This window comes from Oncorhynchus nerka, linkage group LG9b, assembly GCF_034236695.1.
Source record: "Oncorhynchus nerka isolate Pitt River linkage group LG9b, Oner_Uvic_2.0, whole genome shotgun sequence".
Classification (NCBI taxonomy): domain Eukaryota; kingdom Metazoa; phylum Chordata; class Actinopteri; order Salmoniformes; family Salmonidae; genus Oncorhynchus; species Oncorhynchus nerka.
In genome coordinates, this window is record NC_088424.1 from 41,675,050 (window position 1) to 41,691,319 (window position 16,270).

Below are 16,270 nucleotides of genomic sequence, written 5' to 3' on the forward strand. Positions count from 1 at the left end.
TGCTTATCGTGATCATGAATCTGGGTGATGGTTTATGAATGATGGTGATGACAGCATCCTCCTCGACTGTTGCTCCCATGTTCTAACACCTGCGCAGCTGCCGGTAATTCATACAAATTTATCTGATGCGGATCGCTGCTGGCTTCACTGTCTATACCCAATGGTCTGTACGGACGAACTGCCACCATTTTAAACTCTTTGAAGACAAACTCGGAAAATATAAGAATATGCTATTTGTGAGCACGCTGTTTATTGAGGATTACAGACATCTAAAAAGCAGAGTCGTTTGGTTGGGGTTGCCTTTATTTCCTGTTGAGAGAGTAGAGGACTGATGCTGCCTCGAACACCCTCCTCATCAGCAGAGCCGATGATAAACATTTCAAAAATTGTCGGATGATCGAACCTGAGCGGAAGATCTCCGAGGCTCGCTCTTGGACCATCCACTCATCTGTAAGGTCCTTTATAAATAAATAAATAAATAAATAAATAAATAAGGGGACGGTATATTGTTTTAATAGGATAAGGCAATTACCAGATGAAACCCCACTACAGGTAGGATAAATCACTGTTGTTTTCTTTATGATTGATAAATGTGTATTTTCTAATCGAATACATTAAGAAATGTTTAATGCGTCATTGTTGAATAGTCAACACCGTAGGCTATAGGCTATTCCATCACCCCACGCGTTTAGTTACCGAATATTCTATCCAGGTAGTGTTTTATATCACTGGGGGAAATGGGGCTCCATTTTATACATACTAACACGGTGATTATGCACATTATTAGAATGGAACCTGTCATATAGCTGTTTTGTGTTCTTATATTACAGAATACGTTAAAAGTGACATTGCACGTTTTCTGATAAACAATAGCCTCCTTCCTGTAATTTATTGTGCTCCCATAACAGACAGGCACAGGCTATGCATGACCAATCTAATGACCTTATTCTTAAGGCTGTATGTACAGCATATGGTTTTGTCTCGGCAATATGTGACTCTTTCTCGGACCAAATTCACTTTCCCCATCCCCCACAGTCAGACAGGAGAAATGACCAATCTGTCCTTGTCAGTGGAATTATTCAGCTCTGACTCTCAAATGGCACCCTAGTCCCTTCATTACTTTTGACCAGAGCCCTATGGGCCCCTAGTCAAAAAGTAGTGCACTACATAGGAAATATGGTGCCATTTGGGACATAGATCAGGGCTTCACTCATTCCTCTCTGTAACATCTGACCTGTTCCATTAATATAGATTAGACTGTACTGAAGGTAATAGGAGGGTTTGTGCAGAGAAAGTTGAGTCAAGGACAGATGGAGAGATGGGTATTGAGTCAGGACAGATAGAGAGATGGGTATTGAGTCAGGACAGAGAGAGAGATGGGTATTGAGTCAGGACAGAGAGAGAGATGGGTATTGAGTCAGGACATATGGAGACATGGGTATTGAGTCAGGACAGATGGAGACATGGGTATTGAATCAGGACAGATGGAGAGATGGGTATTGAGTCAGGACAGATGGAGAGATGGGTATTGAGTCAGGACAGATGGAGACATGGGTATTGAGTCAGGACAGATAGAGACATGGGTATTGAGTCAGGACAGTTGGAGAGATGGGTATTGAGTCAGGACAGAGAGAGAGGTGGGTATTGAGTCAGGACAGATGGAGACATGGGTATTGAGTCGGGACAGCTAGAGAGATGGGTATTGAGTCAGGACAGAGAGAGAGATGGGTATTGAGTCAGGACAGAGAGAGAGATGGGTATTGAGTCAGGACAGAGAGAGATATGGGTATTGAGTCAGGACAGAGAGATGGGTATTGAGTCAGGACAGATGGAGACATGGGTATTGAGTCAGGACAGATGGAGACATGGGTATTGAGTCAGGACAGATAGAGAGATGGGTATTGAGTCAGGACAGAGAGAGAGATGGGTATTTAGTCAGGACAGATAGAGACATGGGTATTGAGTCAGGACAGATAGAGAGATGGGTATTGAGTCAGGACAGAGAGAGAGATGGGTATTGAGTCAGGACAGAGAGAGAGATGGGTATTGAGTCAGGACAGAGAGAGACATGGGTATTGAGTCAGGACAGATGGAGAGAGACATGGGTATTGAGTCAGGACAGATGGAGAGATGGGTATTGAGTCAGGACAGATGGAGAGATGGGTATTGAGTCAGGACAGAGAGAGAGATGGGTATTGAGTCAGGACAGAGAGAGAGATGGGTATTGAGTCAGGACAGATGGAGACATGGGTATTGAGTCAGGACAGATGGAGACATGGTTATTGAGTCAGGACAGATGGTGAGATGGGTATTGAGTCAGGACAGATGGAGAGATGGGTATTGAGTCAGGACAGATGGAGACATGGGTATTGAGTCAGGACAGATGGAGAGATGGGTATTGAGTCAGGACAGAGAGAGAGGTGGGTATTGAGTCAGGACAGATGGAGACATGGGTATTGAGTCAGGACAGATGGAGAGACATGGGTATTGAGTCAGGACAGATGGAGAGAGACATGGGTATTGAGTCAGGACAGATGGAGAGATGGGTATTGAGTCAGGACAGATGGAGAGATTGGTATTGAGTCAGGACAGAGAGAGATATGGGTATTGAGTCAGGACAGAGAGATGGGTATTGAGTCAGGACAGATGGAGACATGGGTATTGAGTCAGGACAGATGGAGACATGGGTATTGAGTCAGGACAGATGGAGACATGGGTATTGAATCAGGACAGATGGAGAGATGGGTATTGAGTCAGGACAGATGGAGAGATGGGTATTGAGTCAGGACAGATGGAGACATGGGTATTGAGTCAGGACAGATAGAGACATGGGTATTGAGTCAGGACAGTTGGAGAGATGGGTATTGAGTCAGGACAGAGAGAGAGGTGGGTATTGAGTCAGGACAGATGGAGACATGGGTATTGAGTCGGGACAGCTAGAGAGATGGGTATTGAGTCAGGACAGAGAGAGAGATGGGTATTGAGTCAGGACAGAGAGAGAGATGGGTATTGAGTCAGGACAGAGAGAGACATGGGTATTGAGTCAGGACAGATGGAGAGAGACATGGGTATTGAGTCAGGACAGATGGAGAGAGACATGGGTATTGAGTCAGGACAGATGGAGAGATGGGTATTGAGTCAGGACAGATGGAGAGATGGGTATTGAGTCAGGACAGAGAGAGATATGGGTATTGAGTCAGGACAGAGAGATGGGTATTGAGTCAGGACAGATGGAGACATGGGTATTGAGTCAGGACAGATGGAGACATGGGTATTGAGTCAGGACAGATAGAGAGATGGGTATTGAGTCAGGACAGAGAGAGAGATGGGTATTTAGTCAGGACAGATAGAGACATGGGTATTGAGTCAGGACAGATAGAGAGATGGGTATTGAGTCAGGACAGAGAGAGAGATGGGTATTGAGTCAGGACAGAGAGAGAGATGGGTATTGAGTCAGGACAGAGAGAGACATGGGTATTGAGTCAGGACAGATGGAGAGAGACATGGGTATTGAGTCAGGACAGATGGAGAGATGGGTATTGAGTCAGGACAGATGGAGAGATGGGTATTGAGTCAGGACAGAGAGAGAGATGGGTATTGAGTCAGGACAGAGAGAGAGATGGGTATTGAGTCAGGACAGATGGAGACATGGGTATTGAGTCAGGACAGATGGAGACATGGTTATTGAGTCAGGACAGATGGTGAGATGGGTATTGAGTCAGGACAGATGGAGAGATGGGTATTGAGTCAGGACAGATGGAGACATGGGTATTGAGTCAGGACAGATGGAGAGATGGGTATTGAGTCAGGACAGAGAGAGAGGTGGGTATTGAGTCAGGACAGATGGAGACATGGGTATTGAGTCAGGACAGATGGAGAGACATGGGTATTGAGTCAGGACAGATGGAGAGAGACATGGGTATTGAGTCAGGACAGATGGAGAGATGGGTATTGAGTCAGGACAGATGGAGAGATGGGTATTGAGTCAGGACAGAGAGAGATATGGGTATTGAGTCAGGACAGAGAGATGGGTATTGAGTCAGGACAGATGGAGACATGGGTATTGAGTCAGGACAGATGGAGACATGGGTATTGAGTCAGGACAGATGGAGACATGGGTATTGAGTCAGGACAGAGAGAGAGATGGGTATTGAGTCAGGACAGATAGACACATGGGTATTGAGTCAGGACAGATAGAGAGATGGGTATTGAGTCAGGACAGAGAGAGAGATGGGTATTGAGTCAGGACAGATGGAGAGAGACATGGGTATTGAGTCAGGACAGATGGAGAGAGACATGGGTATTGAGTCAGGACAGATGGAGAGATGGGTATTGAGTCAGGACAGATGGAGAGATGGGTATTGAGTCAGGACAGAGAGAGAGATGGTTATTGAGTCAGGACAGAGAGAGAGATGGGTATTGAGTCAGGACAGAGAGAGAGATGGGTATTGAGTCAGGACAGATGGAGACATGGGTATTGAGTCAGGACAGATGGAGACATGGGTATTGAGTCAGGACAGATGGTGAGATGGGTATTGAGTCAGGACAGATGGAGAGATGGGTATTGAGTCAGGACAGATGGAGACATGGGTATTGAGTCAGGACAGATAGAGACATGGGTATTGAGTCAGGACAGATGGAGAGATGGGTATTGAGTCAGGACAGAGAGAGAGGTGGGTATTGAGTCAGGACAGATGGAGACGTGGGTATTGAGTCAGGACAGATGGTGAGATGGGTATTGAGTCAGGACAGATATAGAGATGGGTGTTGAGTCAGGACAGATAGAGAGATGGGTATTGAGTCAGGACAGAGAGAGAGATGGGTATTGAGTCAGGACAGATGGAGAGATGGGTATTGAGTCAGGACAGATGGAGACATGGGTATTGAGTCAGGACAGAAGGAGAGATGGGTATTGAGTCAGGGCAGAGAGAGATGGGTATTGAGTCAGGACAGAGAGAGAGATGGGTATTGAGTCAGGACAGATGGAGAGATGGGTATTGAGTCAGGACAGATGGAGACATGGGTATTGAGTCAGGACAGATGGAGACATGGGTATTGAGTCAGGACAGATGGAGACATGGGTATTGAGTCAGGACAGATAGAGACATGGGTATTGAGTCAGGACTGATGGTGAGATGGGTATTGAGTCAGGACAGATATAGAGATGGGTGTTGAGTCAGGACAGAGAGAGAGATGGGTATTGAGTCAGGACAGAGAGAGAGATGGGTATTGAGTCAGGACAGATATAGAGATGGGTGTTGAGTCAGGACAGAGAGAGAGATGGGTATTGAGTCAGGACAGAGAGAGAGATGGGTATTGAGTCAGGACAGATGGAGAGATGGGTATTGAGTCAGGACAGATGGAGACATGGGTATTGAGTCAGGACAGATGGAGAGATGGGTATTGAGTCAGGACAGATGGAGAGATGGGTATTGAGTCAGGACAGAGAGAGAGGTGGGTATTGAGTCAGGACAGAGAGAGAGGTGGGTATTGAGTCAGGACAGAGAGAGAGGTGGGTATTGAGTCAGGACAGAGAGAGAGGTGGGTATTGAGTCAGGACAGAGAGAGAGGTGGGTATTGAGTCAGGACAGAGAGAGAGATGGGTATTGAGTCAGGACAGATAGAGACATGGGTATTGAGTCAGGACAGAGAGAGGTGGGTATTGAGTCAGGACAGAGAGAGAGATGGGTATTGAGTCAGGACAGAGAGAGAGGTGGGTATTGAGTCAGGACAGATGGAGAGATGGGTGTTGAGTCAGGACAGAGAGAGACATGGGTATTGAGTCAGGACAGATGGTGAGATGGGTATTGAGTCAGGACAGATGGAGAGATGGGTATTGAGTCAGGACAGATGGTGAGATGGGTATTGAGTCAGGACAGATGGAGAGATGGGTATTGAGTCAGGACAGATGGAGACATGGGTATTGAGTCAGGACAGATAGAGACATGGGTATTGAGTCAGGACAGATGGAGAGATGGGTATTGAGTCAGGACAGAGAGAGAGGTGGGTATTGAGTCAGGACAGATGGAGACATGGGTATTGAGTCAGGACAGATGGAGAGACATGGGTATTGAGTCAGGACAGATGGAGAGAGACATGGGTATTGAGTCAGGACAGATGGAGAGATGGGTATTGAGTCAGGACAGATGGAGAGATGGGTATTGAGTCAGGACAGAGAGAGATATGGGTATTGAGTCAGGACAGAGAGATGGGTATTGAGTCAGGACAGATGGAGACATGGGTATTGAGTCAGGACAGATGGAGACATGGGTATTGAGTCAGGACAGATGGAGACATGGGTATTGAGTCAGGACAGAGAGAGAGATGGGTATTGAGTCAGGACAGATAGACACATGGGTATTGAGTCAGGACAGATAGAGAGATGGGTATTGAGTCAGGACAGAGAGAGAGATGGGTATTGAGTCAGGACAGATGGAGAGAGACATGGGTATTGAGTCAGGACAGATGGAGAGAGACATGGGTATTGAGTCAGGACAGATGGAGAGATGGGTATTGAGTCAGGACAGATGGAGAGATGGGTATTGAGTCAGGACAGAGAGAGAGATGGTTATTGAGTCAGGACAGAGAGAGAGATGGTTATTGAGTCAGGACAGAGAGAGAGATGGGTATTGAGTCAGGACAGATGGAGACATGGGTATTGAGTCAGGACAGATGGAGACATGGGTATTGAGTCAGGACAGATGGTGAGATGGGTATTGAGTCAGGACATATGGAGAGATGGGTATTGAGTCAGGACAGATGGAGACATGGGTATTGAGTCAGGACAGATAGAGACATGGGTATTGAGTCAGGACAGATGGAGAGATGGGTATTGAGTCAGGACAGAGAGAGAGGTGGGTATTGAGTCAGGACAGATGGAGACATGGGTATTGAGTCAGGACAGATGGTGAGATGGGTATTGAGTCAGGACAGATATAGAGATGGGTGTTGAGTCAGGACAGATAGAGAGATGGGTATTGAGTCAGGACAGAGAGAGAGATGGGTATTGAGTCAGGACAGATGGAGAGATGGGTATTGAGTCAGGACAGATGGAGACATGGGTATTGAGTCAGGACAGAAGGAGAGATGGGTATTGAGTCAGGGCAGAGAGAGATGGGTATTGAGTCAGGACAGAGAGAGAGATGGGTATTGAGTCAGGACAGATGGAGAGATGGGTATTGAGTCAGGACAGATGGAGACATGGGTATTGAGTCAGGACAGATGGAGACATGGGTATTGAGTCAGGACAGATGGAGACATGGGTATTGAGTCAGGACAGATAGAGACATGGGTATTGAGTCAGGACTGATGGTGAGATGGGTATTGAGTCAGGACAGATATAGAGATGGGTGTTGAGTCAGGACAGAGAGAGAGATGGGTATTGAGTCAGGACAGAGAGAGAGATGGGTATTGAGTCAGGACAGATATAGAGATGGGTGTTGAGTCAGGACAGAGAGAGAGATGGGTATTGAGTCAGGACAGAGAGAGAGATGGGTATTGAGTCAGGACAGATGGAGAGATGGGTATTGAGTCAGGACAGATGGAGACATGGGTATTGAGTCAGGACAGATGGAGAGATGGGTATTGAGTCAGGACAGATGGAGAGATGGGTATTGAGTCAGGACAGAGAGAGAGGTGGGTATTGAGTCAGGACAGAGAGAGAGGTGGGTATTGAGTCAGGACAGAGAGAGAGGTGGGTATTGAGTCAGGACAGAGAGAGAGGTGGGTATTGAGTCAGGACAGAGAGAGAGGTGGGTATTGAGTCAGGACAGAGAGAGAGATGGGTATTGAGTCAGGACAGATAGAGACATGGGTATTGAGTCAGGACAGAGAGAGGTGGGTATTGAGTCAGGACAGAGAGAGAGATGGGTATTGAGTCAGGACAGAGAGAGAGGTGGGTATTGAGTCAGGACAGATGGAGAGATGGGTATTGAGTCAGGACAGATGGAGAGATGGGTATTGAGTCAGGACAGATGGAGAGGTGGGTATTGAGTCAGGACAGAGAGAGAGATGGGTATTGAGTCAGGACAGAGAGAGAGGTGGGTATTGAGTCAGGACAGAGAGAGAGGTGGGTATTGAGTCAGGACAGAGAGAGAGGTGGGTATTGAGTCAGGACAGAGAGAGAGATGGGTATTGAGTCAGGACAGATAGAGACATGGGTATTGAGTCAGGACAGATAGAGACATGGGTATTGAGTCAGGACAGAGAGAGGTGGGTATTGAGTCAGGACAGAGAGAGAGATGGGTATTGAGTCAGGACAGAGAGATAGGTGGGTATTGAGTCAGGACAGATGGAGAGATGGGTATTGAGTCAGGACAGATGGAGAGATGGGTATTGAGTCAGGACAGATGGAGGGGGGGTATTGAATCAGGACAGAGAGAGAGATGGGTATTGAGTCAGGACAGAGAGAGAGGTGGGTATTGAGTCAGGACAGAGAGAGATGGTTATTGAGTCAGGACCATTTCTTGAGGGACAGAAGACTACTAACCAAAATGCCACCGTAATTCCTATAGTGCACTTATTTTGTCCATAGGGCTCTGTTCAAAAGTAGCATACTATAAAGGGAATAGGTTGCCATTTGGGATGAAAACATAGTGTTATTCAGTATAGTGAAGGGCATAAGTTATGCTCAACACAAGCCCTTCACCACTCTCTGTAGAACATATTTACAGCATGCAGAGCCCTCTAAATACCCCACACGTCTATGATCTCACAATAATAATTTGGATTAATTTCCCCCTTCTTGTTTTGTATCCTAGGACCTCAAGGTAAAGAACCGGATTACACCGTCAATAACCATTGGACAGAGTCTGCCATAGGGGAGATATCAATAACTCAGTAACACACACACACACACACACACATACACCATCATTCCTGATGGCGCTTGAAGACTCTTCCTTCCCCTCGCGGCCAGAGTCCCTCTCTCTGCCCGTGGTGGAGAAAGGGAAGGGACCAGTGGAAGAGGCTAGCGAGGTGACGGCCTCCACCGGAGTGTTTGATGTGTCTGAGGATCTGGGCCATGTGGTTACCACGGATACCGCCCAGCCTGGCGTTAACAGATCGTGGAAGTCCAAGTTGGCAGAGAGGCAGGCCAATGCGGCATCCGAGGAGTACGTTAAGAAGCTGCCTCGGGTGGTGGAGAAGGAGAGGGGTAGATTTGGCTGGGGTGAGTAGTAGTGCTGTTGCCTTTATCGGTGTCCAAAATTGGCACCCTATTTGCATCTCATAAGGCTCTGGTCAAAAGTAGGGCACTATGTAGTGAATAAGGGGCCATTTGGAATGCACACTTTCTCTCCCAGGACTGTTCTTCTTTTCTGACTTGAGACATTGTTGGCGCCACGAGAGTGAATCTATCTAGAACGAGAGGTTACTAAGCGACCGTCTGACAGTGTTCTGTGACCAATGTAAGGTTTTGTGTTTGGCTTTAAATGATTTACACTGACAGACAGGCTAAATCCCAAATGACACCCTATTTCCTATATATTAGGGTGCCATTTGGGACGCATCCACTGTGTTCTCTCTGGCTCTCTACAGTCTGCAGATAGGTGGTTATTGAATGCATCTTCTCTCTCCCTCCTCCACCTCTACCCGCCCCCTCCCTCCTACTCCCCCTCCTCCTCTACCTCTACCCCTCTCCTCCACTTCTACCCCCCTCCTCTACCCTCCTCCCCTCCTGTGTAAAATGCCTGTTCCTCTGGTTTCTCCCCCCCCAACCCATCTTCCTGTTGCTCATTCCCTTAGTCCTACTGCCGATATGTCACTGTAGTCTTTCCCTGTCTCACTCCTCTTTCTCACTCCTCTTTCTCTCTCTCTCTTTCTCTCTCTTTCTCTCTCTCTCTCTCTCTCTCCCCCTCCCTCCCTTCCTGGCCTGGTTTCCTGCCTGCAGCCAAGAGACGTAAGACTCAGCGCTATGTGGAGAAGAATGGTCGCTGTAACGTTTCACACGGCAACATGAGGGAGACGTACCGTTATCTGACAGATATCTTCACCACGCTGGTGGACCTCAACTGGCGCTGCTCTCTCTTCGTCTTCGTCATGGCCTATGCCATCACCTGGCTCTTCTTCGGGGCCATTTGGTACCTGATAGCCTACCTCCGGTGAGAGGGACAAACAGACAGACAGCAGGCCAGGGGACACTTGGGATAGTCCCAAATGACACCCTATTCTCCTATAGTGCACTATATAGGGAATGGGATGCCATTTCAGATGCATCCATGGTATCACTGTCAGAGAGAGTCACTCTACATGATGCAATTTCTTCTCTGAAGAGCAAGTATATTAGTAAATGGATAGTTTTTCACAACCTATATTTTTGTTTGCTCCTCTCTCTCTCTTCCTCTCTTCTCTCTCTCTCGCTCTCTCTCCCTCCCATACTTTCTCTCTTTTCCACTCCTCTCTTCCTCTCCTCTCTCTCTCGCTCTCTCTCCCTCCCATACTTTCTCTCTTTTCCACTCCTCTCTTCCTCTCCTCTCTCTCTTCCTCTCCTCTCTCTCTCGCTCTCTCTCCCTCCCATACTTTCTCTCTTTTCCACTCCTCTCTTCCTCTCCTCTCTCTCTTCCTCTCCTCTCTCTCTCGCTCTCTCTCCCTCCCATACTTTCTCTCTTTTCCACTCCTCTCTTCCTCTCCTCTCTCTCTTCCTCTCCTCTCTCTCTCGCTCCCATACTTTCTCTCTTTTCCACTCCTCTCTTCCTCTCCTCTCTCTCGCTCTCTCTCCCTCCCATACTTTCTCTCTTTCCACTGCTCTCTTCCTCTCCTCTCTCTCTCGCTCTCTCTCCCTCCCATACTTTCTCTCTTTCCACTGCTCTCTTCCTCTCCTCTCTCTCTCGCTCTCTCTCCCTCCCATACTTTCTCTCTTTCCACTGCTCTCTTCCTCTCCTCTCTCTCTCGCTCTCTCTCCCTCCCATACTTTCTCTCTTTTCCACTCCTCTCTTCCTCTCCTCTCTCTCGCTCTCTCTCCCTCCCATACTTTCTCTCTTTCCACTGCTCTCTTCCTCTCCTCTCTCTCTCGCTCTCTCTCCCTCACATACTTTCACTCTTTCCACTGCTCCCTTCTCCCCCTCCACCTATTTTGATTTATTTCACCTTTATTTTAGCATTGAGTCCCATTGAGACCAAGATCTCTTTTACAATGGAGCCCTGCATGTACACAATTTACAAAAACAACATCATACTTATTTTTGTTTCTCCCGTCCCAGAGGGGATCTAGATCATCTGGAGGATGAGACATGGACACCGTGCGTCAACAACGTGAACGGCTTCATCTCTGCCTTCCTCTTCTCCATCGAGACAGAGACCACCATTGGTTACGGCCACCGTGTCATCACTGACCAGTGTCCAGTGGGCACCATGCTGCTCCTGCTCCAGGCCATACTGGGATCTATGGTCAACGCCTTCATGGTGAGACTCATTGGCTGCACCCCTAATGGCTCCCTATGTAGTGAACTCATTTTGACCAGGGCCCATAGTGTTCTGGTCAAAGACTCTGGTTAAAAGTAGTGCACTATATAGGGAATAGGGTGCCACTTGAGATGCAGGCCCATACAGTCCCTACTGTATTTTTTTTACTGTACCCTAAGGGCATATTCTGACACTAATACAATCACATCTGTTTCTCTCCATCGTACAAATAGTTTGAAGAATTTGTAATCATATCAAAAAGCTGCCCCTTAAAAGGACCTTTTCTCCGTCTATGCCTTTTGGAGCTGTTGGGATGAAGCAGAAGTCCCATTCATTTGGACCTTTGTTAGGACAACGAAGTGATCTTCTTCTCCTCAGGTGGGCTGTATGTTTGTGAAGATCTCTCAGCCCAATAAGCGCGCGGAGACCCTGGTGTTTTCTAAGAATGCAGTGATCTCTCTGAGAGACGACAGACTGTGTCTGATGTTCCGGGTGGGGGACCTGCGCAGCTCGCACATTGTTGGAGCCAACATGAGGGCCAAACTCATAAAGTCTAAACAGACTCAGGAAGGTGAGGCTAGTATACAATCAACCCCCATAGCAGGTCTGCATCCCAAATGGCACCCTATTACCTATATAGTGCACTACTTTTGACCAGAGCTCCATGGGCCCCAGTTAGAAGTAGTGCACTACATGGGGAATAGTGCCATTTGAGATGCAAACAAGAACACTCCACATGTTATTTTCTAGTATGGAAGTGATATACTGTGTAGAAAATATTAAGGCTCTTTCCATGACATAGACTGACCAGGTGACTCCAGGTGAAAGCTACAGTGCATTCGGAAAGTATTCAGACCCATTCACTTTTTCAACATTTTGTTACGTTACAGCCTTATTCTAAAATTGATTAAATTGTTTTTTTTCTGCCCTCAATCTACACACAATACCCAATAATGACAAAGCAAAAACTAGATTGTAGAACATTTTGCAATGTATTAAAAATAAAATAACAGAAATATCACATTTACATGTTTTCGAACCCTTCTACTAAGTACTTTTGTTGAATCCCCTTTGGCGTCGATTACAGCCTTGAGTCTTCTTGGGTATGACGCTACAAGCGTCATTTCTGTTTTTAAATTTAATAAATTAGCAAACATTTCTAAAAACCTGTTTTCACTTTGTCATAATGGGGTATTGTGTGTAGATTGATGAAAGAAAATACATAATTCTATAAATTTTAGAATAAGGCTGTAACGTAGCAAAATGTGGGAAAAAAGTAAGGGGTCCGAATGCACTGTATGATCCCTTATTGATGTTACTTGTTAAATCCACTTCAATCAGAGGAGGGGAGGAGACGGGTTAAAGAAGGATTTTTAAGCCTTGAGACAATTGAGACATGGATTGCATATGTGTGCCATTCAGAGGGTGAATGGGCAAGACAAAAGATTTAAGTGCCTTTGTTCAAAGTATGGTAGTAGGTGCCAGGCGCCCCAGTTTGTGTCAAGAATGGCAACTCCTGGGTTTTTCACGCTCCGGTTTCCTGTGTGCATCAAGAATGGTCCACCACCCAAAGGACATCCAGCCAACTTGACACAACTGTGTGATGCATTGAGTATTGAAAACCGATCTGGCCCTAATAGCTACAGGTACTCTTAAATCTCTACCCAGTACACCCAGAAGAGGACTGGCCACCCTCAGAGCCTGGTTCTTATTTTTTCCTAGCCACTGTGCTTCTGCATCTGCATCGCTTGGTCTCTGGGGTTTTAGGCTGGGGATCTGTAAAGCTCTGGGGTTTTAGGCTGGGGATCTGTAAAGCTCTCTGGGGTTTTAGGCTGGGGATCTGTAAAGCTCTCTGGGGTTTTAGGATGGGGATCTGTAAAGCTCTCTGGGGTTTTAGGCTGGGGATCTGTAAAGCTCTCTGGGGTTTTAGGATGGGGATCTGTAAAGCTCTCTGGGGTTTTCGGCTGTAAAGCACTTTGTGACAACTGCTGATGTAAAAAGGGCTTTATAGATTTGATGATTGATTGAGTATTTTTTTTGTCCAGGGCTGCATTCCATTCCAAATGATCTTCTTCTCTTCCTCCCTTCACTTGGAGTGAACACTCGGTGACTATGTATGACGTTTCCCCAAGGGAGCCTTTCCCGAGCATGGGGAGTGGAGGAAGGAAGAGGAAAGAGGTCACATGTAAAGTGGATTGGGACGTCCCTCAGGACTAGGCTTAATCTGTATCCAGGAAACTGTCCCTCAAGGTTTAATAACTCACTTCTCTCTCTCGTCCCCCTTTCTCCCCTTCCCCATCTCTCTCCCCCTCTCCAGGTGAGTTTATCCCTCTGGACCAGACAGACATCAGTGTGGGTTTTGAGACGGGGGACGACCGCCTGTTTCTGGTGTCTCCACTGGTCATCTCCCACGAGATCGACTGCCGCTCGCCCTTCTGGGACATGTCTCAGGGCCAGCTGGAGAAGGACGACTTTGAGATGGTCGTCATCCTGGAGGGAATGGTGGAGGCCACTGGTTAGTCTACGGTTGAGTCCTTAATGGCAACTTATTCTAAAAGTTTTTAAAACTGCACACTATGAAAGACAGGCAACCGACTCTACTATTTACTTTTCATTTTCAGTGAATCAAGGAAACATTCTGTTTACAGTTACTTCAGGTTCCCATAAGGCTCATAAGGCTCTCACCATGCCTCGGAAGGGGGAGTGGCTTTCCTGCCCACTGAGAAAAGATTGTCTTAGTCATCACAGCAGCTGAAGGGGCGCTGCCAGGGTAGGTTCATGTGTTCTTACAAAGTTTGTGTGCGTATGTGTTGGTACCCCCAGGTATGACGTGCCAGGCGCGAAGCTCTTACCTGGCAGACGAGGTCCAGTGGGGTCACAGGTTCAGTCCGATGATGTCACTGGCCGAAGGCTTCTTTGACATTGACTATGGCGCCTTCCATCAAACCTTTGAGGTAAGAACACACACACACACACACAAACACCAGAAAGGGGAAAGGCGAAAAGTAGCAGGGTTGCTGTGTTAGCTATAACCTGCTGGATGGCGATTCAACATGTGGAAATGAATCGACAATGACGGCCCGCTGCTTTTAATCATGTACCATGTGATCACTGCCACTAGTACAGAACAACACAGCTTAACCATTTGTCAGTCTGGCATGTCTCCTCACTTACTCTTGTCATGTCACCAAAATGATTTTACCCTGATTCTGAAAGTTATTTTCCAAGTTGTCCGATACAGTAACCGCCACTCATACCGTAGGTGGACACTCCCTCCTGCTCAGCGCACGAACTCTCATTAGCTGCGGCCAGATTGGAGGCTCATCTCTATTGGTCGATCTCCAGTAAACTGGACGAAGAGAAATGGGAGGGATCTTCTCTGACCAATCAATCAGGGAAGCAGCTAGACAATGGGAAAGGAGGGGTCGTCGGCCCCGTTTCATTTACTGTTGGTGAGATCACTGGAATAGAAGAACAATCCGGACCAGGGGAGTTGAATGGAAGTGTCACCACTGACCAGTCAGAATCAGAGGCCTAAAGTAGATTGGGGCACCCTATCCCCTATGCAGTGCACTTATTTTGAGCAGAGCCCTGGTCCACAGTACTATAAATGTCATGACAGGATGAACCACAACTGCAGTACTGTAAATGTACTTTTAGCTAATGTATAACATACAGCCATAGAACATTTTTCCCCAAGGGAGAGTTGGGTGGTTTAAATGGTCCATTTTGCTCCTTCTTTGCTGTGTTGGATAACATTGACTTGGACATGACAAATTATATCAATTCAATTTTGTCTTTCATTTCTCTGGTGATATTTTATTATTACCATGAATATCTGTGCTTCACTATAATTATATTATATTGTTATAGCTCCAATATCCTCTGCCAACAACATACATTATATGAATTAATACCTTTTTTTTTTTTTTTTTTAAGAATGAAGTATTGACAATTCTTTGTCAGGAAAGAGGATGTTGTTCAACCAGGTGAGAATGTTCAGAGACATAGAAAGAGAACTGTGTTTTGGAATGTTCTGGAACGTTCAGAGAGATCGAAAGAGAAGCATGTCATGTGTTGGCTGAATTGGGGAGTCAATGTATAAAAGGAATTATGTATTATGGATAGTGTGATAGAAGAGAACATGTATGGTTTTTCACTTTAGCATGTAAAGAGCATATCAAGGAATCGATTTAAATAGTATCTCTAAATCTCTTTATCTCTAAAAAAAAACAAGGATTGTTTTAAAAGATTATATAGAAGTGTACATTATGATTACATTAAAACAACCACAATCTTGTGATTAATTTAGATGTAGAATCATTACTGTGTTAACAATTTTAAAGGGTTACATCATATGTAGCTTATCACTGACCATGTCCCAACTGGAGACTAGTGGAAGTATTCATCTAACAAAACAAAGTATTTTCTCTCTTGGGAATGTTTCTGTGTGCTTTCACGTAGAAAGTAAGTAGCACAATGAAATATTTTCTTTCTATAGCCTCTTAGGATTTAAGCACAACTGTGTTCCGCTCTGCTCACCCCAACCTCGTGCTTCTGCTGCTGTGTACATAGGAGCCTTTTTACTTGATGTTTTTAATATAGAAAAAAAATCTGAATTATTATCTATCAAAATTAATAAACTATATTCCACACCAACTTTCTTCCTCTTTGCGCTCACTTTTATCAGTGTGGTCATCTGCACTATTTATCCTTAAGAGTATTCACTGTTTCACTGAAAATCTGTCCATTTGTCTAAATGTTGTTGTTGTTGGTTGAGACATTCTGGGCACTGGCAATACTTGACGGATCAGAAGTTTGCCAGGTCACTCATTCGGCACAGAATCTGTGAGAAGAGACTATTTTGTTC

The 16,270-nt window shown here is 46.1% G+C and overlaps 1 protein-coding gene across 2 annotated transcripts; it reads left to right on the top strand.

Annotated features, from left to right (window-relative positions):
• The first annotated feature begins 64 nt into the window (after nucleotides 1-64).
• On the top strand, nucleotides 65-16,059 carry LOC115115329 (G protein-activated inward rectifier potassium channel 3-like). Of its 2 annotated transcripts, none has more exons than XM_029643823.2 (8): nucleotides 65-450; nucleotides 8,760-9,169; nucleotides 9,890-10,100; nucleotides 11,199-11,400; nucleotides 11,779-11,971; nucleotides 13,718-13,915; nucleotides 14,224-14,354; nucleotides 14,663-16,059. In XM_029643823.2, the coding sequence occupies exons 2-8, from the start codon at nucleotides 8,881-8,883 to the stop codon at nucleotides 14,936-14,938; spliced, it is 1,500 nt and encodes a 499-aa protein (XP_029499683.1). In that variant the 5' UTR covers nucleotides 65-450; nucleotides 8,760-8,880; the 3' UTR covers nucleotides 14,939-16,059. The 2 variants fall into 2 exon arrangements, with proteins under 2 accessions (XP_029499683.1, XP_029499682.1); XM_029643822.2 differs by lacking the exon at nucleotides 65-450 and adding an exon at nucleotides 457-552.
• Nucleotides 16,060-16,270: the final 211 nt, after the last annotated feature.